Source organism: Apostichopus japonicus, chromosome 1 (assembly GCF_037975245.1).
Source record: "Apostichopus japonicus isolate 1M-3 chromosome 1, ASM3797524v1, whole genome shotgun sequence".
In the NCBI taxonomy this organism is placed as follows: domain Eukaryota; kingdom Metazoa; phylum Echinodermata; class Holothuroidea; order Aspidochirotida; family Stichopodidae; genus Apostichopus; species Apostichopus japonicus.
The window spans coordinates 14,187,422-14,214,183 of record NC_092561.1 but is presented as its reverse complement, the minus strand read 5'-3'; the positions used below and the strand labels follow the sequence as shown (position 1 = coordinate 14,214,183).

The following is a 26,762-nucleotide window of genomic DNA, read 5'->3' as shown; positions in this document are numbered from 1 at the left end:
GAAAGGTTGAAACCTTTAGAACTCATTACAGACTACTTTGTGAAGCTACGTACCAGCCCAGTCGTACTGGTGAATTTAAATTATGAGCAGTTTTATCCTTGTTTCACCTTTGACTACATTGTACATATGTGTCATTGAAGGGAGCAGTGATATACCATAAAACCCATCTTCAGTAGAACTCCTGATCAATCATCTCTAAGTCTATGTATATGATTGAAAGGAACTTCATAAGACATTTATTATACAAATAACTTTCCACATGTTACAAACCCATCTTATCAGATCGGCAACCACAAAAAAAACATATTCACCTGTTTACTTTATACTTCTCATGAGTTTGTACTCTCCAAAGAGGCTCGTTTTACATCGATTGACGACATGGATTTGTGAAACGTTTGATTCCACTGTTATCTTTTATACACGTCATCACTCATATATTACTCAGCGGTAATTGCCTGTATCACGTTTACCATTGAGTGGCTATAAGTTTGAAGAAAGTGGCTCGTATCAATCATTTGAGAGTATATACCATAGAGACATCTACAGCATCAGTCAGATGTTATCAGTTGTCTGTCCAGAAAGGAGGGCGCGCTTGTTGGTATATTTGATTGCTAACATGTTGAGAAGGACCAGAACATGTTGAGAACAACCAGAACATTTTGAGAACACTCAGAACATGTTGAGAACACTCAGAACATGTTGAGAACACTCAGAACATGTTGAGAACAACCAGAACATGTTGAGAATGACCAGAACATGTTGAGAACACCAGAACATGTTGAGAACACTCAGAACATGTTGAGAACAACCAGAACATGTTGAGAATGACCAGAACATGTTGAGAACGACTAGAACATGTTGAGGACAACCAGAATGTTGAAAGACTATTAAATATGATGGCAAACAGTGTCAAACTTTTACTGAAGACAAAAAATATTCCCCACTGTCTGTTAAAAAACCCCATATCTCTTGTCCCTTACTTCAGATATTGTTGAGTAAATGGAACATGTGATTTTTGAATAAATTGAGGTTCACAAAAGTTTCAGCAAGCAATAAACTTCAGTGACCAGAAAATGATTTTAAAAGTTAAAAAAAAATGAAAACAAAAAAAGTACCGACAGGAAGGACAGACACATTGAAAAGTTATCTCAAACATACTTCAGATGTTGGTAACCTCAGAGCACCATGCAGCGGGTATGACGTTGTTGCTTAGCCAATCAGAATTGTGTATTTGGCTGTATTCAAACTAACCTGGACCAATTAGAGTATCTTCCTTTAATATTATAAACAAGTTTGTCATTGGCATCATTTTTTTTTTTAACAAAATGTTTATGAACAAATTAATAGTCTAAAAATTTTTTCACAGCAATGTTTGTTGATGTACTAAAGAGGCTTTGTACAATGTCATAACTGTCTTTTGTACTTCCCTGTCGTTAGTTCTACTGCATTTTTATTCATTGTTTTCTCGCTTTCATTTCCTCAGGCATGCAGCTCAGCAGTGGACCTCACTGTCATGCAGGAAGCTCATGGCCTCATCATGGACATGCTGGCAGATACCTCACTGCCCCCGAACGTGGTCAGCGGGTTGAAGGCTGTGAGTTCACTTCTGAGTCCTCCGTCCAACTTCAACACCCTTCAGAGACCCAATATCAGCCCCCTGGTGGCCCTGAACGAGAGTAGTTACACCTGTGATATAGACGACTCCCCATACGTAGGGGATCGCCAGCTCTCTTTGCCAAGGGTGAGTATATGTGTCTGTGTAATTACTTGACTAGTAGCGTCATTGCTGTTAAGTCTTAACCTCTGCCCTATTGACCCCCTCCCTCCCCCTCCCCCTCCCCCTTCCCCCTCCCCCTCCCCCACAGCAGAAGCATATTACTCCAAGCCAACAGACTCTGTCTGATGAAGTTGAGTTACCTTTTTCTTGTCAAGTCATTTTGGGTATATTCTCTGTAAATACAGTACCTGACCTTATCTCGACATCAGCGGTTCGAGTCACTCCCAGATTAATGTACGTCGTCCAATTTCAGAGTTTTTGACAATTGACAATTCATAATCATGGACATTAAATATGAATCTAAGAGACTGACTTCGGTCAGCTTGCAGCTTTGATAAGCCAATGAGGCTTCTTAGCGAGTTCCTGCTTGCAGAAGGATCTAAAATACATACATCAGCTTTCGGTTTATATTTAAAACACCAAATTAGAAAACTTGCTGCGTTTCTATAGCAGCCATAGTAGAGCCAATTCGGTTATTCAACAGAGAAAAGAAAAAGAATATGTGCCAAAGTTTGACATTTAATGAAAATCCAGGGAGGACGAACCAGGGTTTTTATTTAGACCCCTTGAAATAGACCCCCAACTAGGATACGATGAATCATATATGCATATATTTCACTGCGTAGGTAGATAAGACCGGTACTAGATGGATTTCCTAGTAAAACACATACAGTATCATTCCATTTAACATCTTGAATGTTAGTTTCTGCGTGGGATGCGTTTCATTACCATGTAAATGTCGTGACAAAAATATGTCTGTACCAGATTGAAATGACGAGAAGTCATAGGTAATTACATAAATTAGTTAAGGAAGGAGATTAATTATTATAATCTTAAAAATACCATAGCGTAGCTAAATCGCCGTTGGACACTTTTCAATTATACATGGGAGTTGAGACTTTTGTGCTAAATTAGTTGTCGATAGTATTGTATACAATGCAAGTTCAAACAATGAGTTTTATAACTTATTGGTAACATAATTAACCTCCGATTTTAGTTATTAAAAGGATCCATTCAATTAAATTCATGTGTACCATCCAAATATGAGAGTTTCGTGTTAAGAGTCGACTAGCACAAGGAGCAGAAAATGTTAATTGTCTCCCATAAATGTGATGAATTAGCTTCATTGCAAGTTTTATTGACAAAGTTTCCTAATATTCCTATATTAAAGTAATACACATACATATGTAGTATATGTATATATATGCAAACAAATTCATTTAATGTAATTATTTAAATGAGGTAATTATTGACAAAGTTTCCTAATAATGTAGTTCATTTGGATTAAAGTTACCCTGAAATTGTTATTAAACCGATGATAGTTACGTAGGCAAATAGCTGGCTTCCAAGATTTCCAGATGTAGGAAATAAATGATTACATTAAACTTTGTGGGACACAAAGTGTTTTCTGAATTGTTATATAAAGTAGTCAATAATTGGCCACTCATGGTTCAGACAAACATTTTCCCAAGAAGGTAACGGTTAATTTTTGGTCGACTAGGTCGATAGGAAAGTGCAATGACACAAAACTAGTGACAGCAGGTATTAAATGTGATTATTGTCTGTTCAGGGAGCTGTTAGAGTAGCAGCTCCCTGGTCCGTTAAATGTTTGAGGTGTGTGTATGATGATGGATTGACATATTGATATATAATGACAGCTCAGAATTGAAAACTGTCATGGCAACGTGGCGCTATAAAAAGGAAATAAATTAGTTTACGTCTGAATACAGTCAAACTCGTCCAAGCTTCGCATTCAATATCAAATACAATGTTTTAAATTTAGGTTTTTCCTTTCTCAGCGCACAGTCATTGGCAACAGTTTCTTCTCCGTGACAATATTAAATTTTTGTGTCAACTTTTAGCTCCCTGTCACTGCCAGATTGTCTTTTCAAATTTCCTCAATTTATGCGGAGGTGTCACTCTGCGGCCTGCAGTATACATTTAATAGAGACGTCACATTTTGAGAGCTAATTGGGACACACCATCCAGGTGTGCCAAGTTGAAAAGGTATCGGGTGTTGAAATAATGAAAAAAAATGTCTTGATTTCATGCCTGAAATAGCAGTTGGTCATCCCCAAAATTTTACAGATAAATTAATTTATATCTTAGAGACTTTGACATATAATGGGGAATTTCTTTTTTAAAAATTTTTTTTTTCCGGTCTTGGTATTAACTGAACGGGTGGTAATTTACTTTGAACAGATTTTTGTTCTTCAAGACAAACTTTAAAGGACTCCTAGAAATCTATTTATATTAAAGGACAACTCTAGGCACAGAATTAAATATGATATGTCGTTGACCTTTAGAACACACGTTGACCTTTAGAACACACGTTATTGGGATCCTGGTCATATGTATTGACACCTTCAATTCTCTAATAGAGATCTTGACCCTTTAAACAGGTGAGGGTCATCAAACTATTAAAAGTGATTAGAATACTAATCTAATTCACCTGTAGAGCAATTTGGTCATTTCCTCAGATGCATGTTCACAAAACTCAACAGGAGCATGCATGTACAGTGAGAAACCCTTGGCCTCAAATGATGGCACGTTTACAGTGTATGTTACAAGTGTGTCAAGGACTACTGTATATCAGTGTCCAATGTCATGCAAGTGTTATTGTGCGAGGATGCTTGTTCTTTATGAAGCTAAGAAGACTATACAAGTGCTTCCAGGGATGAGTAATTATTAGAACTTACAAAAAATGATATAAGGAAAATGAATCATGGAAATTGACTGGGAAATTCTAGACAATGGAAGAGAGAGAGAGAGAGAGAGAGAGGGAGAGAGCAAAGGACTTTTAAAGAGAAGGGGATTCGATCCAGTGACCTCTGACCTTGTTAATCCAGAGGTCATTGGTTAGAATGACATTCTAACATTAAATTTCTTTGTCCATCTTTTTGAACTTATAATATTAAAAAATAAGAAAACTATAAAAAATATTTAAGAAAATGGATGAACAGTTAATAGGGGCAACACTGATGAAGTGATGTTAATTAAATATTACTGCTGTATCTAGCTCACTGGAAAGCTATTTATTATATTTATTATAATTATTATTATTATTATTATAGATAGCCATGGTATATTAACCAACAAGTTACACATAAAGATGATAATCACTAACAGTTAGCTTGCCCACAACATGCAATAATTCATTTGGTATCAGATTGCAACATGCTACAACTGAAACGCTCAAATTGCCATCTATGCAAGTTCAAAGAGGAAATAGCAGTATTTTTGCTCTGAACCATAGTATTTCATGACGAGTAAAAACTTGAAAATCTTAAAAACAGCAATATATACTAAAATGATTTCCTGCCCACATGACATGTGAGAAACTGACTGTGCAGAATGTGGTAAATTTACTTGTTTTAGTTATTAGTAATTAACAGTAGTTTTACACAACCAAGGTACATAATGCTAATGTATTACTCGCTCATGTAGTTTGCAAACCTAATTGTCCTGTAAATTCCAGGGTGACCTCCAGTAACAAACTTATTGGCTAATGTTAAAGGGTTTTGATTTGTTTATTGAAATCTTCTATAGTCATGAACTCCGCAGGCATTGACAACCTTAAGAGAAATGTTTCCCTCAAGGTCACTGTAAACTTGTAATGCAAGCTGAAGATTTAAAAACATAAAAAAGTTTTGAAGCTTAATTTGTATCTGGAAAATGCTATATAATTAGCGAACTAAATTTGCCAAGGACAGGTAGTTGGGCAAACTTGAGGCAAAAGTCTTCTTTTTGGACGGGGGGGGGGGGGGAGGGGGGCTTGAATCATGGGCATGCATTTTGATGATGCCTTTGCATGATGTGTGTATAGGCTGCATTGCTTATGTCTATACTGCACTCCATAGTGTCAAACACAGCTTTTAGAATTTGCGTTGAAAATGTTCCTTGAGAATTTGGACGGCGATCGCAGACACACGTGTGTAACGACCACGTCATGCATCCACGTAACCGCGATCAGCATATCCTAGGCAACAGAGCGCTGCCAGCAAGTTGAGCAATCAAGTCTTATTAATTTTGACAGTCATTCAAGAATTTAGCCAGCACGGCAGTAATTCCACCATAATAGAAACGCATTCTTTCCCATGCACTGCCGGCCAAAATTTGCTCGACAAAAGGCCATTTCAGAGCTCTCTAATTTATTTGCTGGAAATCATTTTTGAATATTACTTTAAATAGCTTCAGAAGTAAAAATTGCCAAGAGAACCATTAAGTGCCATATCTAAAGTGATCAACTGAATATAAGTATATATATATATGGCAAAGTTTTCATTCCCGCTATGCATAAGAGCGTGTTTGTCGCATGCATGCATGAGTGTTGCCTCTTAAAAGATTCTCTATTTTGTGTTATTTTCGATGGGGACACTGAATTGCCTGCCTTCACATCAAAGACGAAGTTTATACTGTAGGTTATTTCAACTGATCAGTAAAAGTGTAATGGGTGGTCATAATTTGTCTTGTTGAGTCGCTTAATAATAAAGCCAGTTTCATTATAAACAAGGAATGTTTTTAAAAAAAAAAATTTTGCTGGTTGGTTTGCTCTAGTTTGCAAACAAATGGAGTTGAAAAAATTGTCGATTCTGACGACATAATTTGTCAGGCGGAAAAAATGAGCAGATATATTGCTGTATACATTCATATTTGCTATTATTTTGTTTACCGGTCTTTGGGGCTCTGAGTATGTATTCTTGCTTCTCGGTGTAAGCTTCAAAGTTTAGAAGAATCACATCTAAAAGGATGTGAAAATGTCCTTTTTATATATTCACCTTCAAGTAGCTAATTATAAATTGAACTTATGATGGTACATGTAATAAGCCAATGTTCCAAGGTTGCAGTACTGTATTTGTTAGTTAATGCATTGATAAAAGCCTACACAATCTATCTAGATCTCATGAGAAGAATATTAATTAAGAAATCCATCCCAATATACATTTTAACATCTGTGAGAGTGTGGCATTGTGTTTTGATCAAACTATTCAAGTTTATATGAGTTTTTCCACACTGTGATAAAAGAAAGAGAAATAAAAAGAAAAAAAAAAAGGTTCATTTCAGAGCTTGTCGTGCTTGTGAAGACTAAACTACAAAGCATAGCCTCTTAGTGCAGGTCCAAATATTGATAGCAAATTAAGTCTATTGTTGGAACAATACAGTACTCTTTGAAGCGCATGTTGTGGGCACGTTAATTAACAGTTCCTGCATGCAACATGCAGCCCTTGAATAGATTTTCTTTGGCCTGTGTTATCAAAAAGTTTTCAAGACCCTTATTAATTTGAGCAGCAGAACTTTGAAGTACGGAAACATGACAATGTTTGACTTTTGAGAGCTTTGTCAGTATAGGTCTAAGTTAGGGCATAGCCAATTTGTGGTAGGCTAATGTCAACATTATATCAGATAAAGAACAAGCTTACAGTACTCCTTGAGCATGTTGAGCATGTTGTGGGCCTGTTAATTAAGAGCTTCCTGCAGGCAACATGCAGCCCTTGAATAGATTTTCTATGGCAGTGTATTATCAAAAGGTTTTCAAGACCCTATTAATTGAGCAGCAGCACTTTGAAACATGACAATGTTTGACTTTTGGGAGATTTGTAGGTATAGGTCTAATTTAGGGCATAGCCAACTTGTGGTAGGCTAATGTTGACATCATATCAGATAAAGAAAATGCTTGTTGAAGTTCTGGTCTTTTTATTATTATTATTTTTTTATATTATTAATATTGATATTGATATTAATATCATTTAAAAAAATAAAACAATATTAATTATCAATATTAATTATGATTACTATTAATAATAAATTATTTTAATTATTCAATAATAATTATGATTAATTAAATAATTATTTAAATATTATTAGGAATTTAAATATTAAAATAAGTATAATTATTCATTATGATTAATTATTAAATAATTATGATTATTGATTATTACAAATCTAAAGATCGATGCACAGCAGTTTCTTAAATACAAAAGAACCATAGTATTTTATAAGGGACACATTTCAGAGACTTCAAAATTGCTCCACAAAAATTGAACCCTAAATTATTCACTGTTCCAGAGAAGATAATATTGATAAAATAAATTAGATCAATTTTATAAATTTAATTTAATATATTTTTAGCCACATGCACAGACACTTTTGACATTCATGCTAATCACATGATCTACAAGGCAAAACTGGAAAATGTCAAAATTATTAATCACCAGTTTATCTTTCTCTAATAAGTTGAAAAGACACGAACCCTTACTAAAGCTCTCAATTTGACTGATTCGTGTGAATCTTAGTATCAGATAACATAGGAAATCTACTCAAGAAAGTGACAAATTCCTGGAGTACTTTTAATTCTGACCGCAGAAAGGAACATAAATTGTAAGCATCCTGTTGAAGCTTGCATTCAATTTCTACAGCTAGCTGTATTTAAATAAGTTGTTGAGATATTAATCTCAAATTTGAAACATTTTTTGTACCACAATTAGTGAGCTTGAAGCAAATATGTGCGGTGTCGTAGATATACATCGACAAAATCTGCCAGCTTCGTTTTATCTCAAGAATTGCATCAATTTTGCCACTTCAAAAGTGGGAGAGGATCACATAATTATGAATACACTATGTACAATATTTGCTATATGATCGCCTTCACACGACCTTCGATAAATTTGAACCATTATCAAAGGCCAGGTCAAAACAATAGAGTGAAAAATTAAGACAGAAATGAATTTGTTGTCGGTGTGCAACTATGACATCACATGTTTGCTCCAAGTCCACTTTTGGTAAAAAATTAGAACATCACAGCTAATCTCGAAAATTGTACGAGCGAAGTGAATGCAATTTTTCACCAGGCTGCTTAGGATATGTTCATATATGTGTTCATATTTACAGTAGCAGGGCTGGACTCTCCTATATATGTAGAATATGTTCATATGTTCATAGTTACAGTAGCAAGGCTGGACTCTCCTAATTTTAAGAGCTCTCCAATCAGAATGCCTGACTAGTTTAGAACGCAGACCTTGCTTCAAGTTTATGCTCCTCAGAAATAGCACAAAATATATCAATAGAAGAAATTTGTCCAAATTGTTCACATTCTTTCGGATGTTTAACACTAATGACTATGGGTTCTGCCTGTAAAGAGAAGTGTAATTCCCTTGATGAATTTCTTAGTCTGTGTAACTTGAGCTGTATGGGGCTGCGTATAGGTGTTACTGAATGTGCATACATGCGATTGCCGAGCAGTCAGTTAACCAATGCTAGGTTTAACATGATTCTTCTCATAACCAAAGAAACAAAACTTACCCTTATGTACCCCACATGCCAATCGCATGTGGGTATACTGTACTGCATGTGTACGCTCCACACACAGTATGTATTACTCATATATGTTGCAGTGTGTGTACATTCATGTTCACATTTGAGAGTCATGTGGATATGTTATATGTGACATTTATGCCCACATAACTCATGTATGCATGGGTATAATACATTTGTACATTAGTATCCACATTTGTGACACATGTGGATATTTTAAAGTGTATGTGACATTAATGTTCACATTTGTGACTCATGTGGATATGTTATAGTATGTGACATTAATGTCCACAAAATTGTGACTCATGTGGTTATGTAACAGTGATGATCCTGTACATTAATTTTAATAACTGTGACTTATGTGGGTATGTTACAGCATTTGTGTGTACTTTTATGTCCACATTTGGGACTCTTGTTGGTACCTTACAGTGTATGACTATGACATTAATGTCCACGTTTGTGACTCATTTGGGTATGTAACATTGACCTGTCAATTAAACACACATGATGTGGGTTTGTTACAGATATTATAAGTATAGTCCTAGTGTGTTTTATACAAATTTGGGGTTTCACTTTTCACTTTCAAAAATGTTCTACATATCTGTATTGCTCCTTGTAGAACAAAGCAATGCTGATTACTCAGCTACTGTACTTAGGGCAGCGGTTAATGTAAAGGCAGTTGTTTTTTTAAAACAAAATATGCAAAAATTCATGCTTGTACTGTAAGCTACATTCAAACAACAACACCCACACATTCCTTCATTGCCATAAGCGTCTGTGCTATATATTCTTTCTAGCAATCAAGTTTTGTGTAACTTTCATCAGGCTGACCCTATTGAATGGTCTACTGTGCTAGACTCAGTGGTCCAGCCACTTTGATTGATGTGCTGAGAATATTTTAAGGGGCATTTCTCAAAGAAAAGAGCTCATTCTAATAAAAATACAAACACAGACTGATTGATGTGCAGTGGTTTTTTTTAAGCAGTGTTCATATGAAATATTGGAATTAATCTTTTGACTAGGCAAACATGTATTATATTATAAATGATGCACATTGTTAGCTGAAAGCCCAATTATTGCCTTCAATCTCGATGGTCTAAATAATCTTCACAAAATAATCACACAATGTACTCTTTTGCCAGAATCTTGGCCCATACGCAGAGTTTGAGGGGAATGGAAAATTCAGTACTACCATGAAAGACTTTTAAAGTTATGGGATTGGTATGTTTGGTGTTTATAATATCAAGCGAAATGAGGCGTTAAAGGCATTGAAGACTCGCCCCAAACCGTGTGCGGCCATCTGAAAATGTTAACTTTTCCTTGCTTGCAAGTGAAGTTTTTCTCTTGTCGCTACAAAATGCAGACAGTAATGAAACGTGATACCTTGTTATCTTTAGCTGGATCTGAGATGTCCATCGCTGTATCGTTTGTACACTGTGCTATGGGTATTGACCGCAGCTCTATGTACTGACTGTACACTAGTGTCTAATTACAGACGGTAGCAAGCTGTGTGTGTTTTCTAGGATTACCGGCATTAAACCTTTCTTATTGTGCAAGTCTTCACACCCTTTAATGTTAACAGGAATAGCACAGAACAAACTTTAGATTGAAGGTATCGAACCCCCTCGCCCTCGCTAGAGAAATTACAACAAGATCACACCTCGGACAAAAATGGCAGCTAGTTCCCGGACACAAATTTGAAAAGTTACCTTCCCTCCCAAGTCGAATGTGGACATGACATTTGTAACATGTGGGAGTTTATTGTCGCTACATGTTGTTTCACTATTAACCTGTTCAACATGGTTCATTTGACATGTCTTATGGGCCTCAATAATTGCTTGGGCAACTGAGCATGGTTCAGATAAGTGTTGGGGAATAATCCCCATTTGTTTCGTTTTCTTTTTGCCTGTCAAACCATAGCTCCATGGTCAAACCAAGGAGTATTCTTTCTGAATTGATTTTCGCTCAGAAGTAATTGAGTTAAGTGATAGGTCTGTGATAATAAGTGAAACCTAGGGTCAAGAATCAGTGGAAATAGTTGAATGAATGATATATGCACAAACGAACAACATTCGCAGACGTGAGTAAACATTGACGTGATGTCGTATGTTGCACAAATTCACAGAATTATGAAAAGCGCTTCCAGCGTTGCGGATTAAATTCTCTATGACTACCTTTCGATTCAAGCAAGTTTGATATGTACATAAAAGATGAGCTTGCTTCGGTAACCAGGCTTTACCAAAATGTGCCTTCTTCTCTTTGCCCGCTGGCAGTTGAATTGTGAAACATTCTTCTAGTGTATAAAGAAGATAAACATTGAGTAGGTAGTGATTAGCAATTACAATTAAAATAAGAATAGTTAAGTTGAAATCTGTGGAAAGCCAAATACAGCTATGGTGTTATCTTGTACAAGTAAAAGTTAAGTTGAAGGCAAATGTGAGCCTGCGTAAGCCAATTTTCAAGCTGTTTAGACAATTGTGACAAAGTATACCGTTGTAAAGTAGCCATCCTAAATTTATTCTTCTTTTCAATGTATTCAAATTTATTTGAGTGTATTCAAAAGCTATTTAAAGCTATAGTCTGTAAACATTTTGAAGTTATTGTTTTGTAAAAACCGCCTAGCTGATCGTCCCAATAAATCTGTAATATTTTCTTTTCTTCGTCATCCACAGAGACTGCGTCGTAGTTTGCCGCCAAATTTAATACGTCGAATGTCCTCGACCTGGACGACAACTACGTCTGCAACAGGTAAGTGGCCTGCCCTCATCTGAATTTTGTAAGGATGGCGAGGCAAATGGAACCCTTTGAATATTCATCATCGCTCACTTACCTGTCTTCTTCCAACTACTGCACTCTCATTGTACCCAGCTGTGTAGAACTATCGTATATCCTCTCAGCTGTGATCTCCCACATGGCTAATGCCACTTTGAGTCTGCTGCCCTCATGTTGCGATATGATACCTTGAAATGACTATTGAGATAAAAGCATTTCAGATGTGACAAAAATCAACTGTTACAATATATATTGCATTCTGTGTTTTTGTTTTTTAATTATTCAGTAATTTATAATCACTAGAAATTAACAAAAAGGAATCAAGGAATAAAATACAAAACTTACAAAAAAAACAGTCCCCCCCCCAGAAAAATAAATTCCCCAAAGGGATAAGGAAAGGTGATAAAGGGAAATAAGCCTGCATCAACATACAGAATAAACTATTACCTGTCTCTGCAATATATTTACATTCGATATTAACAGGAACAAATTAACATTATTCTGATACATCATGTACAAAGGACATGTATAGTAAACTGTTAGGCTCTGTATAGGATATGGTAACTGTTAGAAGGATAAATTTGATTATTTTATATGTTCATGTCTTTGAAGTGTCATTGGTTAAGTGCATTCTCGATCCATGGAATTTTGATATTCTCACTTTCAGGTATGCCTACTCTAGAACCCCAACCACTGCGGACGAGGAGCTCCAGTTTCCGACATTCACGGGACAGTACGTCCCCAGTCCCGGGTGACAGCCGGAGCACCAGCCCCTCGCTGATGACGACATCGCCAAAGTCGGACAGCAATGCTAAATACAGATCCCTCTCCGTCGGGACCGGAGCTCACAGCCCCCGCTCGACCAGTCCAGTGCAATTAACCTCTTCTTTCTCCAAGTTTGGCCGTTCCTCCTTCAGCAGCGGGAGTGCGTCGGACGACGCCATGGAGGGACTGTCGCCGAGATTGGAGATACCGACCTTCGACGAGAGGAGGAGCAGTGGGGAGACCAGCCTGCTGGATCCTCGCAAGTCCATAACGTTGACGATAGTGAACAACTCAGCCAAATCGTCAGAGGACGAAGATGATGAGCAAGCAGCCAAAGAGACGGAGGGCGAGGTACCGGCGATGGAGACGACGGCGCCCGCTCACCCGCCGGTGAAAAAGAGGAACAGCGTCACGATCAGCGAGAACGTAACGATCATCGACGATAATGGAGGCAGGCTTAACGGCAGTGACACTGCAGATCTGGATCACGACGATGAGGTGGGTAGAAAGATTTTACGAGAAGGATCTTTCTTTCTGGAATAATCGCCCCAAATAAGAGCTTATTATTGTGAAAATGGTCATACATCTCACAAGTTGATTGCCTTTGTTTTTGTACTAAAAAACTATAAAGCTTTCATTAACATATTCCCTTTGAAGAATTAGCTGCAATATAGTTATTTGATACTTTTATTATTAAAATATGAAACAGTTTCTTATTTAACTTTAAATGCCATGATACACCATGGCTGACTATCCAGAGTTTTTTTGTTAGTTTTGTTAGGTAGAGGGCAGTATTTAATTTATATACTGTTGGAAATGTGGGGATTGATGATAGTACTATGGCAATAGTAATTGACCCATGGACGTTACACAAAAAGATGCTTTCAGCATACAGAATTCTGTGATAATCCCATTAAACAAATCTTCACAGAATAATTTTTTTTTTTTAAATGAATAAAAAGTTACAACCAAACATGTGCTTCAAAGGCTTCATTAATCTGGTGTCAAACGTGCAAGTAGTTCCTTGCCTTCACTTTAAAAGTGTTTCTTCCTTTTTGGAAAGAATAGGAAATGTGCATTTGTTACACAAAGCTCGGTATGTGCAAGAGTGACAGCTACACACAGCACAACAAGTGTAATAGTAAAACACACAGCTAGGCATGTGCAAGAGTGACAGCTTCACACAGCACAGTATGTACAAGTGTAATAGTAATACACACAGCTAGGCATGTGCAAGAGTGACAGCTACACACAGCACAGTATGTACAAGTGTAATAGTAAAACACACAGCTAGGCATGTGCAAGAGTGACAGCTACACACAGCACAGTATGTACAAGTGTAATAGTAAAACACACAGCTAGGCATGTGCAAGAGTGACAGCTTCACACAGCACAGTATGTACAAGTGTAATAGTAAAACACACAGCTAGGTATGTGCAGGAGTGACAGCTACACACAGCACAGTATGTACAAGTGTAATAGTAAAACACACAGCTAGGCATGTGCAAGAGTGACAGCTTCACACAGCACAGTATGTACAAGTGTAATAGTAATACACACAGCTAGGCATGTGCACACAGCACAGTATGTACAAGTGTAATAGTAAAACACACAGCTAGGCATGTGCAAGAGTGACAGCTACACACAGCACAGTATGTACAAGTGTAATAGTAATACACACAGCTAGGCATGTGCAAGAGTGACAGCTACACACAGCACAGTATGTACAAGTGTAATAGTAAAACACACAGCTAGGCATGTGCAAGAGTGACAGCTACACACAGCACAGTGTGTACAAGTGCAATAGTAATACACACAGCTAGGTATGTGCAAGAGTGACAGCTACACACAGCACAGTATGTACAAGTGTAATAGTTTTACACACAGCTAGGCATGTGCAGGAGTGACAGCTATGCACAGCACAGTATGTACAAGTGTAATAGTAATAACATAGCTAGGTATGTGCAGGAGTGACAGCTACGCACAGCACAGTATGTACAAGTGTAATAGTAAAACACACAGCTAGGCATGTGCAAGAGTGACAGCTACACACAGCACAGTGTGTACAAGTGCAATAGTAATACACACAGCTAGGCATGTGCAAGAGTGACAGCTACACACAGCACAGTGTGTACAAGTGCAATAGTAATACACACAGCTAGGTATGTGCAGGAGTGACAGCTACACACAGCACAGTGTGTACAAGTGTAATAATAATACACACCGGTCGGCATGTGCAAGAGTGACAGATATACACACAGCACAGTATTTACAAGTGTAATAGTAGTACGCACAGCTAGGCATGTGCAAGAGTGACAGCTACACACACAGCACAGTATGTACAAGTATAATTATAATTCACACAGCTTTGTATGTGCAAGTACATTCCATACCTACTTGTTTTTGTGTTGCTTGATTGACCCAGGTCAAGGACGTGTGCACACCTGCACTGTTGGAATCTTGAAAAGTATTTGATTATACACCTGACCATTTGCATCTCTTTGTTGTGAACAGACCGATGGAGGCTTGGATGAGCCACTGCCTGAAGATTGGGACCCCACACTACCGGAGTGTCAGGAGTTACTGGCTGGTCTGGACGAGTGGGATTTCCCCATCTTCGAGCTGTCCTCGGTCGCAGGAGATAACATACTAAGCAATGTAAGTACTTGTGGCAGTCTTGTCAATTATCGATGACCTTTCAAGATGAATAATGCTGGAGTTTTCAGAGAGAGAGATGACCGCTCACATCTCACATCTCAAGTATTACATATGTCTTTGACTCTGTTATGTAACCAGTAAAAGATTAATAGCTGTCATAAGTGAAGATTCCAACTAGGGGCAATCAACTTCCAAGTTTTTAAAAATTCAATTTTTCCAAGCTAGAATCGAGCAGCTTATATGTTCATTTCCAATTGGGAAGCTACTGCATTGTGTATTAGTTATCCATTGGAAAATATATTTGTTTTCTATACTAGTTGAGGAAGGTACGTGCTTTTATGTTTCCTACCTATTGGCGAACAATACGTGTTCGCTATTTTTCCTATGAATGTACCCATCACAATTGTAGGGAAAGGAGTGAGAGCAACAAATCCCCCTCCCCCTGCCCTCCCCCTGCCCTCCCCCTGCCCTCCCCCTGCCCTCCCCCTGCCCTCTCCCTGCCCTCCCCCTGCCCTCCCCCTGCCCTCCCCCTGCCCTCCCCCTCTGCATTGGGGCACCAAAAACCGTATCACAAAATTGCAGATGCGCTTTGACTTTGTCTTTCCTTAATAAGATAAAACAAAGGATTGTAATACTTGACGTGCAAAAAATGTTAAGGAAATACAGGCGCCCTTGAGCATCACCCTTCAAAACTTTTGCATATTCATGAAAGAGCTTCAGACAGGTGATAGACAAAGAGAGACCAATGAAGCTTATGATAATCCTGTGATAGTGATCTTCAAACATGGAGAAACAATAGGTTACATGAGATCTTTCTCTTTCGACCGATACTGAAACCTCAGAGGAAGCTTGTTTCGGAGAATATAATAGCACGGCTCACTCTTAGTTTACACAATATGATTAAATGAGAGGGGTTTCCCCCTTGTACAAGTTTGGTAAATAAAGGAAAAAGAAATTAGATCAGAATCATATGAAAAAACTTGAATGACACCGTTATGATTTCAAAAGGGAAAGTTCATGTTTTGTAATATTTCGATATAATGCTGCCATGGAGACGCGGTTGGAACATGCATATATATATAGTTTATGCTTTTCCAGACAGTTTTCAATTTTGCATACTAAAGAAAATATTTGAAAATGTTTGGGATTTTCTTGTTGCATGTGACGTACGTACTACACAGTGTCTGGGCCACAAGTTTTGTCTTTTTTATAATCTGGGTTAGTTCACTAATCAGTTGGTAATTTTTATACCCGTTTGGTAAAGAAAATGCAAAACAAAAAAGAATTGTTTGACTTAATAATCTTTATATTTGGTAATATTGAAGAAGTGTAAAAGAATAATAAAAGCTTTACATGCTGATATATTTAGACAAACACGTAAACACCACAGACTAGTCTGCTATGAGCGAATTCTGTCTTAGGTTTGAAGAGCAAGAGCTGTGAGGTAGCCTGTAACATACTCTGACACACAACATGACAATTATTCTTGCCAGCCCACACCCTGGACCTCCTTCCAACTCCTCACCCTGTTTCAAGCCTTGTTTCATCTTCATTTCTGATTTAAAGTTTTAAGAAGAACCTTGTAGCGATTGGTACCATAGTCTGAAACAGACAAGACCTGCAGATATAAGTCTGCAATTATTCCAGGCTATCACTAATTCCCTAGGTTCCTTGTGGGCATCGCTAGACCTCATGTGGTCTCGGTTTTAATACAGTGTTAAATAAGATGAAGTCCAGAGGACAGTGACTAGAATTATCCCTAAAGAAGCAACAAGTGAACTTCAGTTTACTGAAGGAGGCCTGGTTCACCATGTAAAAGTACATTGGGTGTCGTTCATGGCTCTTTCAATGTGTATCTCAGTTATTATTATTATTATGATTATCTTTATTGTACTGCACTGTGGAATATTGATTATTCACTACAAACGTTTGTATTGATTTCGTCGTATTCATCCTTCATGATATCTTTGTCTATCGTCCATCGTATGTTATTGAATTTGCACCACCAAATAGTACACTGCTGTTGCACTGTAGCCAGTTATAAGAGAGACGTGGCAAGGCAAGGCACGACTAAAATATATAATAATAATAATAATAATAATAATAATAATAATAATAATAATTATAATAATAATAATAATGCCAGACAGATTCCTCCCAATGTGGTTTGAATAAAATGTATGTTGGTTCTTTTGAGGTTCATAATATTACTTCTCCTTGTGCTCAAAATCAATATTCAATTTATCGGTGGCACAATGCATATCAGTTGATGAATGAATAGTTTATCACAATAAAAGTACAGTAGGTAGTGTGTAATAACACCGTATCTACAGTACTGTATATGACTTTAACGAACAGAGCCCATATGAGCACAGTGCTCAGTCAATGCTGTTGTTACCACTATTGCTTGAATCAACTATACTGCACCATGTCGATAATTACAAACAAGGGTACTTGTTTTGTATATTTGCTGATCAAGAGATGTGAGACCATGTGTCAGTCTACAATGAATTCAGTATATACTTGATTTGTATACACCGATTAAGATATATGTGTTACCAGGGAGTCATGTTCCATAACTACTCCCTGGTGTTACTAGGTGTCAGTCTACATGAATTACACTGATGATTGATCAAGAGATGTGAGACCAGGTGTCAGTCTACAATGAATTCAGTACTTGATTTGTATACACTGATCAAGATATATGTAGACCATGTGTCAGTCTACATGGCTTACTCTGGTGATTGATCAAGAGATGGGAGACCAGGTGTCAGTCTACAATGAATTCAGTACTTGATTTGTATACACCAATCAAGATATATGTAGACCATGTGTCAGTCTACATGAATTACACTGATGATTGATCAAGAGAGGTGAGACCAGGTGTCAGTCTACAATGAACTCAGTACTTGATTTGTATACACTGATTCAGATATATTTAGACCAGGTGTCAGTCTACATGGATTACTCTGGTGATTGATCAAGAGATGTGAGACCAGGTGTCAGTCTACAATGAATTCAGTACTTGATTTGTATACACTGATTCAGATATATGTAGACCAGGTGTCAGTCTACATGAATTACACTGATGATTGATCAAGAGAGGTGAGACCAGGTGTCAGTCTACAATGAACTCAGTACTTGATTTGTATACACTGATTCAGATATATTTAGACCAGGTGTCAGTCTACATGGATTACTCTGGTGATTGATCAAGAGATGGGAGACCAGGTGTCAGTCTACAGTGAATTCAGTACTTGATTTGTATACACCGATCAAGATATATGTAGACCAGGTGTCAGTCTGCAATTCTCACTGTTCATCCTATCAGCCTGGATTGCAGTTAATTTGACAACACTAAGCAGCCGCACATATGAATGAAGGAAAAGCCAAATGGCTCAAATAACACTGATAAAATCATTTTCCACACCGACCTACTGTATAGAATGTTGGAAAAGAAATGGCAGACCAGATATCAGTCTGACATGAATCCAGTCCATCCATTCCATCTGTAATCCACCCTCGATTTTGGTCTCTATCATGCTCAGCTTGATCTGTACAAGTGACAGAGATGGGAGACCAGATATCAGTCTGCAACGAATGCAATCCTTCCATTCCCTCTGTTATCCGCCCTCAGGCTCAGCTTGACCTGTTCAGGTGACAGAGATGGGAGACCAGATATCAGTCTGCAACAAATGCAATCCATCCATTGCCATTTTCCCACCATGATTTTGGTCTGTGTTTATGCCCAGCTTGACCTACGATGTAGAATTTGAAAGAGATGGGAGACCAGATATCAGTCTGCAATGCTGCAGGAGACCAGATATCAGTCTGCAACAAATGCAATTCATCCATTCCCATTTTCACACCATGATTTTGGTCTGTGTTTATGCCCAGCTTGACCTACGATGTAGAATTTGAAAGAGATGGGAGACCAGATATCAGTCTGCAATGCAGAGGGAGTCCAGATATCAGTCTGCAACGATTGCAATCCATCCATTCCCATTTTCACACCATGATTTTGGTCTGTGTTTTTATGCCCAGCTTGACCTTCTGTACGGTGTAGAATTTAAAAAGACATTGCAGACCAGATATCAGTCTGCAACGCAGAGGGAGACCAGATATCAGTCTGCAAAGAGTCCAGTTCAGTTAATCAGCGTTGTCATCGATGGACACCAAAACCTATTTTTTTTTTCAAGTAGAAAAAGTGAAAGCTTCCCTCTATACCCTCTGTTACTATCTGCACTTTGATAAGAACTGACTGCATGTTCCTTGAAAGTTTACTTCAATGTGAAAAAAAAGTTGGAAATAAGAATGTCATTTACATACACTTTTAACTGCTGTTGATGCCTCACAGCGTTTGTGATTATAGAAGCTGGAATAAAACTCTCCTCGGTGATGTTAATGAACTCTTTATTTTTGGATGGTCTATGACCCTATCATTGCTAGCACATGCTCTTCTTTTATGTTAAGTTTAAAGCTTTCTCTAAACCCGATAAGAATAAGAATAAGATAGAGAGAGAGAGAAAAAGAAAAAAAATTATCTATTCAGCCCAGGGTAGATTTCTCAGTATTCTTAAACACCTGCTATGAATTATTTCTAAACAAAACATCCTGAAGTTTTTCCCCCACTTTTTTATTCGCTCTCATTTTTCCATTTTTGTCAATTTTTATTTTTATTTTTGTCTTTTCTTGTTTTTACTTTTTTAGACTTTTTAAGTATGCTGTCAGTCTGTCTCCTGGGAGGGTAGCCTTTGAAGATTTATTTTTAAGTCTAAGATGTATGTGATAATTTTGTCTCATGATTATGTTCCTCGTTTTATCTCTTTCCCCTCACTCGGTTTTCTTTTTCTTTTCTTGTATAAATCTCTCGTCGTCGTCATGACAGGTTGCTTACAGGCTGTTCATGGACGCCGGCATCTTTGAAACATTCCGCTTACCAGTCAAAGAATTCATCAATTACTTTAGGGCTCTGGAGAATGGCTACCGAGATAAACCTTGTAAGTCATGTTATTTTTACATATCGCTTCTTTTTTTTGTCTTTTTTGCCAGGCTTGTTTCTTCAAACGGATAGGCAAACCGTGTAACTCTAAATGTCAACAAGCTGTATATATGTAAGCTGGCAATTTTTTGGATATGTATGAACAAGCAAAAACAGCTCCATCGTCTTGGTGTGTTGCGGTTACAGAATTAACTGCCCCTTTTACTTATAAGAGTGATCAATTCATGAATATGCCTTAATCTTTCTGAATAATTGGACTGTATAATATTTCTGTTTTGTTACTTGAAATGCATCCTCCCTGTCTCTCCAGGAGAACAAAACAATTCCAAACCTTCATCATGTGCGATAAAGATATGCTAGTGATGAAGTCACGCTGATGGGCTAAACTAACATAGCAAACCCTTCATCCATATCAGAGATTAAAAGGCTTTCATTGATCCTATCATTTGCAGTAAGACGTTTAGAAATGGCAAATTTAGAGTTTCAGGAGACACACACACAAACATCATTATTGATCTATGAGTTAGAGATAACTGTCATGTTACATGACTTACTTCCCCAAACAGCTAAGAGATATCATATTCCATTTGGGAGATATCACAGATTTGATATTTCTTCACATGCGAGGCTGAAGACTTGGTCAAGTCTAAATATGACATCATCAAGTCACATTTGTTTTTCAAATTACTTTTATAGTTTTCTTTTTGTATTTTTTTTTTTTACAATGTTTATTTTCTATAATGGGTTTTGCAAATTCTGAATTTAACATATTCAAGCTGGTCACATGACCTGATGATGTCATTGGTTTCAGGGCCAAGACTGTTAACATTTCATCTTGAAAATGTGAAGAGAAAACAAAAGAGAAATGTTAAATGTTACTGATCCTAGTGACACTATGAAATTCCAGTGACACTATGACATCACAGTGACACTATGACATCACAGGTTTACAAAGTGACATCTCCCAGACACGACTGTTAAAGCTGGGATAATCTCTCAAACTGAACAAGATGCTTCTTTTTTTGGGGGGGTGGGGGGATTGTTATTCTTCACAAAGATCTCTGTCATATATTAGCTAAAGATGATGTTTTTGTTTTTGTTTTTTTGGTCTCCTTTAATGCTAATTTTCATTCTAATGAGCTTAGTGCCCCCTTAGTATACAAATTAGGCAAATGACCTTCATTCCTTCGTTTTGTGAATGACAAACAAATTTCTTTGCTTTTAATAATTTGTAAAGTTAAATCAACAGTAAAGAGATCAAGAGGTAGAATTTATCTGTTCTGAGTGACAGTTTCTATCTGAGTGATTTGTTTGCCCTGTAACTGTTACTTTGTCCATTTAATTCTTTTTGCCAATTTCTCTAAGTGGAAGAATCTTTTTTCCCATCTCATCTTCTGATGTGTAACCCTCCGTTGTGAAAGGTTTTTCTTTTAAGGTCTGCCAAAAATTGAAGTGCTTGTCAAAACATGTTAGGGTACAATGGATATAGTGATTTAGGGTATAATTTATACAATTTGTTTCATCACTAGTTACTTGTCATGATGTAATGGGCTTATGTAAACTTGGTATAGCAAAATTTGCTTAAATAGATGTTGAACTGAAGTGTGTTTATTGCTGCTGCTGCATGGTCAGCAAGAGGCGGTGACAGCGGTGGGATTTTTTTTTCCCCTTCAGAGCATGCAAGAGGAGGAATTTTATATCATTGCATACTATATTGGCTTCTTGAGAATTAATTTGACTTTTTGGAAGGGTGGCTTTGGTAAGGTCATTTAGCACAAGCTGTTCAATACTGAAGACACGACTCGAAGGAGCTTAGGATCGATTCTGTGGGAAATTATATAACGAGAAATTAACAAACAGCAAAACAGTAATAACCCATTTCATCCATACCTGCTACTTTACTCTAGCAAATGGTAGTTTCATTGATGAACAAGTTTCATAGTTTCTTTAAGTTATTTGGTTTCTACAAAATATAAGAATTTTACATAAAAAACATCCCCCCCCCCCAAAAAAAAGTGAATGCTGTAATGACCATTTGAAACTGGTGGTTAAAATATATAAACTGCTGCTGGTGGATAGACAGAACACAGCAGTGTGGGATATTTGCAGTGCAGGATAAAGGAATCAGCTCATTGATTCATCCATCTTTATTTATTATCAGGGGAGACATTTTGGGAAAGATCAGGTTTATTGCTCTGGCTAGCTATCCAATATTATACTTGGCAGTTGCAAAATTGTATTATGAAACTGACCATGAAAATCTTCTGACAGGAGAACATTTGCAAGCTTTACTGACTGCAGTCAGGGACACACCTCATTATCTGTGTCATTCACACTGAGCTTGGTTGCTACGGTGATCAGTTGCCTAGCAAAGATAAGGCGTCACATTTATAATTAAAGTTACTATCGGGGACGATCTTTGATCAAGGCAAGTCAAATCTGCCATCACAAATGATAAATGGCAGTTTTTTTTTTCAGAGACAGCTAAAACTCTGATTGTCACAATTTGTCATGAATGGCCATTAGTTATTTTTTCCGAATTTATTTTGGAGGAAATTTGCGGCTTAATGAGGTTGAAAGGATATATGCAACAGCATTTGATAGGCAATAGTTTTCTTTGAAACAGGTTAAGATTCTTGAAATTTAGTTACCGGCTTGACATGTTAATTTGAAGTGCTTAATCAAAACCGAAAGGCAGACGTCAGCACCCTTTGTTAACTCATTGTACGGAGTACTTAAATAATCCTGGGAATTGCTTTAAAACCTTAAATGGTCAGATGTTATTGTCTGTGAAAGTTACTCTTTGCAGGAATCGAACCACGTCCCTCAGGCTGTGGCTCAAATTGTTTGTCTCCATAAAGCAAACTGTTTCTGTCTTGAAATGTGATGCACCAAATGCTTTTAGTTCACAGAGAGGGCAGTAAGTGTGTTAATGTGTTGACTAAGAAGTATGTATCTAGATATATATATGCTACAGTATGAGGTTTGAAATGAATGTTGTTTGGAAAATTGTAACAGTTAAAACTGGTCAAATAAAATAAACTATTTTGATCTCTAAGCTTATAACAAAATGAATTTGTTAGAATTTCTGCCATGCAAGTTGCTCAATATACTATAAAAGCTATAGCACCAGAATATAATAATAATAATAATATGTATATATATATATATATATATATATATATATATATAAGAATTGAATGTGTAACAATTGGGTAATATGCCCTTAATGACAGTTATACAAAGCCAATTTATACGCTTGAACACACCAGTAGAATCACTGTGGTTGAGTGGTACGGACTTGGGTTCGTGACACGAAGATCCGGGGTTCGATTCCTACCTTCGCCTGATGAGTCCCAAAAGGACGAAACCGGTCGTGAAGTGGAATTTTCTTGGTGTGTTATTCTTTATTGATTTACTATATATATATATATATATATATATATATACATATATATATATATATATATATATATATATATATAAGTGTGTAAATGAATGGAATATATATATATATATGATGAAAATGAATCGCTGAGTTTGTCAGTTTAAATTTCACTATGTAATTAGTTTTTTAGTGGATCTAATATTGTTGTTGTTTTGCACACTCCACATCAGCAGTATTATGTGATTAAAATAGTTTATCATCTCATTCACGAAGATTTCACTAAAGTTAGTTGTTGATATGAAGCTATGATCTTTCATAGCTAATTAAAATAATATGCCAGTAGTAGCTAGGCCAGCAAGAGAAATTGACCACATTATAAATTTCCTTAAAGGAGCTTTCCAGAAACGAGCTAAATAAGGATTTATTTATAACAATATATTTTGAAACCCGATTTGCCATAGCGAAAGATTAGCGAACGATCAGAACCAGACCTCAGTTCCGATAGCAGTATAGTTTTGAATCTAGCACTGTAAGATATATCTGGTTCCTGCATGGTGAGGAATTGAAAAGGGAACCCAAGGATGGTACCAGGGGTAGACACTCTACTCCCTACACCATGGTTGTCTCCACCTGGTTTGGAGTATATACTTGGTAGCTAGGTTCGATAAAAATTCTCGGAGATCAATAAATGCACAAAGTTGCTTCGGATTCTCACAAATATAACATGTGTTTGTTGCTTGTGTCTTGGAGCCTATAAGAAAAAACTTTCATAGACAGGCAGTTGCTTTCTCGTTCTCATGTGCAGCTAGTGTATATACTTCATGCACTGTTGGAGTCGTACTGTTTATAATACTTTGTGGATAATATATATTTGATATCACATTCAGTACGTTTGTTTGGATTTTGTCACACTCTTGCAAGCAATGGTGATTGAACCATGCATATATACATGAAAGAAGTTAAGCTGTTGGTGCATGTATCTCACTAGCTGGAACTTTCTGTTAATCACTCATTTGTCCCTGTTTGAATACAGACAGTTTACAACTCTTTGAATTTGTATTGGTAATATAACAGAGACAAGTTTCTCCCCCTCCCGTCCCCCTCCCGTCCCCCTCCCCAATGCTGTTTCAGTCACTATCCCTGCTTCAAGTTGTAACATCTGGAGATTTGAACCAAGAGAGCAACTTTACGGACGCACAGTCTAATTCTTGTTCTCATGTGCGTTTCTATCGCTGTGGAGAGTTGGATATTAGTGTTTATAGTATAGAATAATATATTAAAAATCATACTCAATATTGTTTAGATTTGGGGAGTCGACCGTGCATGCACGGAAGAAGTTTAGCGTTAGGATTCGCTGGCTTTTTCCTACCGTATACTTCTCATCCGTCCCATGTTGAGTATAGTAATTTGACATATCTTTGTCATTGTTCATGCGGTATCAGTAATAATTAGAGGAACAAATTTACCTCTCCTCCCTCTCCCCTCCTCCTCGCACTGTTTAAGCAGTGTCACTGAGTAAACTTGCTAGTTTAGATACAGTAGCATTATTATAGTTGATAATGTCGTCAATAATTCATTTAGCTCACTTCTTCCATACAGACAGACATAGTATATTGCCAGCCTTCATGTATTTTGTTGTTAGGATTTGTGTTAATGCCATGATTTACATTTTCACAGTCTTGAGTATATATCTGTTAATTGCCTTTCAAATCCAGCATTGACACTTTTTATCCTTTGAAAATATAGCTAGATGAGTAAAACAAAGTACCTAGTTATGAGAAAATGTGGGTTTCTTTTGTCATTCAAACATGCAGCAAAAGGAAATTTACATTTCCTTTCTAGCCAGGACTTAGTAATTTATAAAAACAAATTAAAATTAAAACTAGATACTTATATAACATGGTTCCGAAATTGTTTTGTATCAAAATTTGGGGAACAGAAAAAAAAAAGAAAAAAAAGGAAAAGGAAATTACAGCTGCATGGATTGAAGTTATATTTTTAGCTGATGAAAACTTATAAAATTAAGATTGCTAACTGGTGATCAAATTTCTAAAAGAATTCACATTAATTTCATGATAACATGTAAACCAAGAAACTAAACAGCTTTATCTGACATTTTGATTCATTACGTTCAAATTCAACTTGCAACTTGATCGTTTTCTCGCCCTACCAGCCCAACCCCCTCCCCTCCCTCCCCCAATCAATCTCCCTTAATTAAAAGAAAATGATAAAAATTAAGAAAAATGAAGTCATGCAGAAAGACAACAAACCAGATGGTTCTAGAAAATCCTGGAATATCTGATCATTGAGTGTTGGCTTGCCATAGACTACAACTACAAGAGCAATGGATTTAGTGTAGCTAGTAAATAAAGCTATCTGGAGTTTTGGCCAAATGCACAGGTTTATTCAACCCAGAAAAATTGCATACACCTGTGGATTCCTTTTCAATTAGTCAAAAGATAAGATCGCCAGTTCGGGATGTATATGAAATCCTTCTTTTTGCTGGGAAAAACCTAAAAAACTACATAATTTATAGTCTGGTGATCAAATTTATACAAATAGCTTCAAGATAGTCGGGGTAATTAATTCATCACTAAATGTCGTGCTCTATTCAGGATGTGTTTTGGGGCTAACTTCCCACCATCGGAATTTCAGCCTTAACACATAAGTTTTTTTTTTTCGTCTGACGGCAAAATAATCAGATCATGTTGAATTTCCAGCAAACTAGACAGTTAAAAAAGAAAAAAAAAAAAACATCAACATATTTTCACTGAGTCTCTGCAATGTTTATGGTCATGTTTTTGTTTTTCTGTTCAAATATATACATCCTATTATTACTGTAGACCTACCACAGTGGTAGAACAGAGGTTACTAGGCTAGGCTGCTTCAGGTATAAAAAATTGGCTGGTCAACTGGGTGGGACCCTCAGAATTAACAAAACTGGATAGAGGTTCAATGAGGGCGCTCTAGCAAAACTTGAATGAATATGCTGTATGGTCAAAAGTGGATTATTGTCATAACAGGCAATCCAGCTGTTTTAAACAGGGGGAGTTTTCTCTTTTAAACAGAAACTTCATCAAACAATTGGG

At 36.9% G+C, this 26,762-nt stretch overlaps 1 protein-coding gene across 2 annotated transcripts in view; it reads left to right on the top strand.

Annotated features, from left to right (window-relative positions):
- Window positions 1–26,762, top strand: part of LOC139968498 (cGMP-inhibited 3',5'-cyclic phosphodiesterase 3A-like) — a 131,961-nt gene that overhangs the window by 69,675 nt on the left and 35,524 nt on the right. For both annotated transcript variants that reach the window (XM_071972621.1, XM_071972622.1), the window contains exons 2-6: window positions 1,484–1,741; window positions 11,761–11,836; window positions 12,528–13,123; window positions 15,140–15,283; window positions 20,172–20,283. In XM_071972621.1, coding sequence (XP_071828722.1) covers window positions 1,484–1,741; window positions 11,761–11,836; window positions 12,528–13,123; window positions 15,140–15,283; window positions 20,172–20,283 — 1,186 coding nt within the window. The remainder of the gene's footprint in view (window positions 1–1,483; window positions 1,742–11,760; window positions 11,837–12,527; window positions 13,124–15,139; window positions 15,284–20,171; window positions 20,284–26,762) is intronic.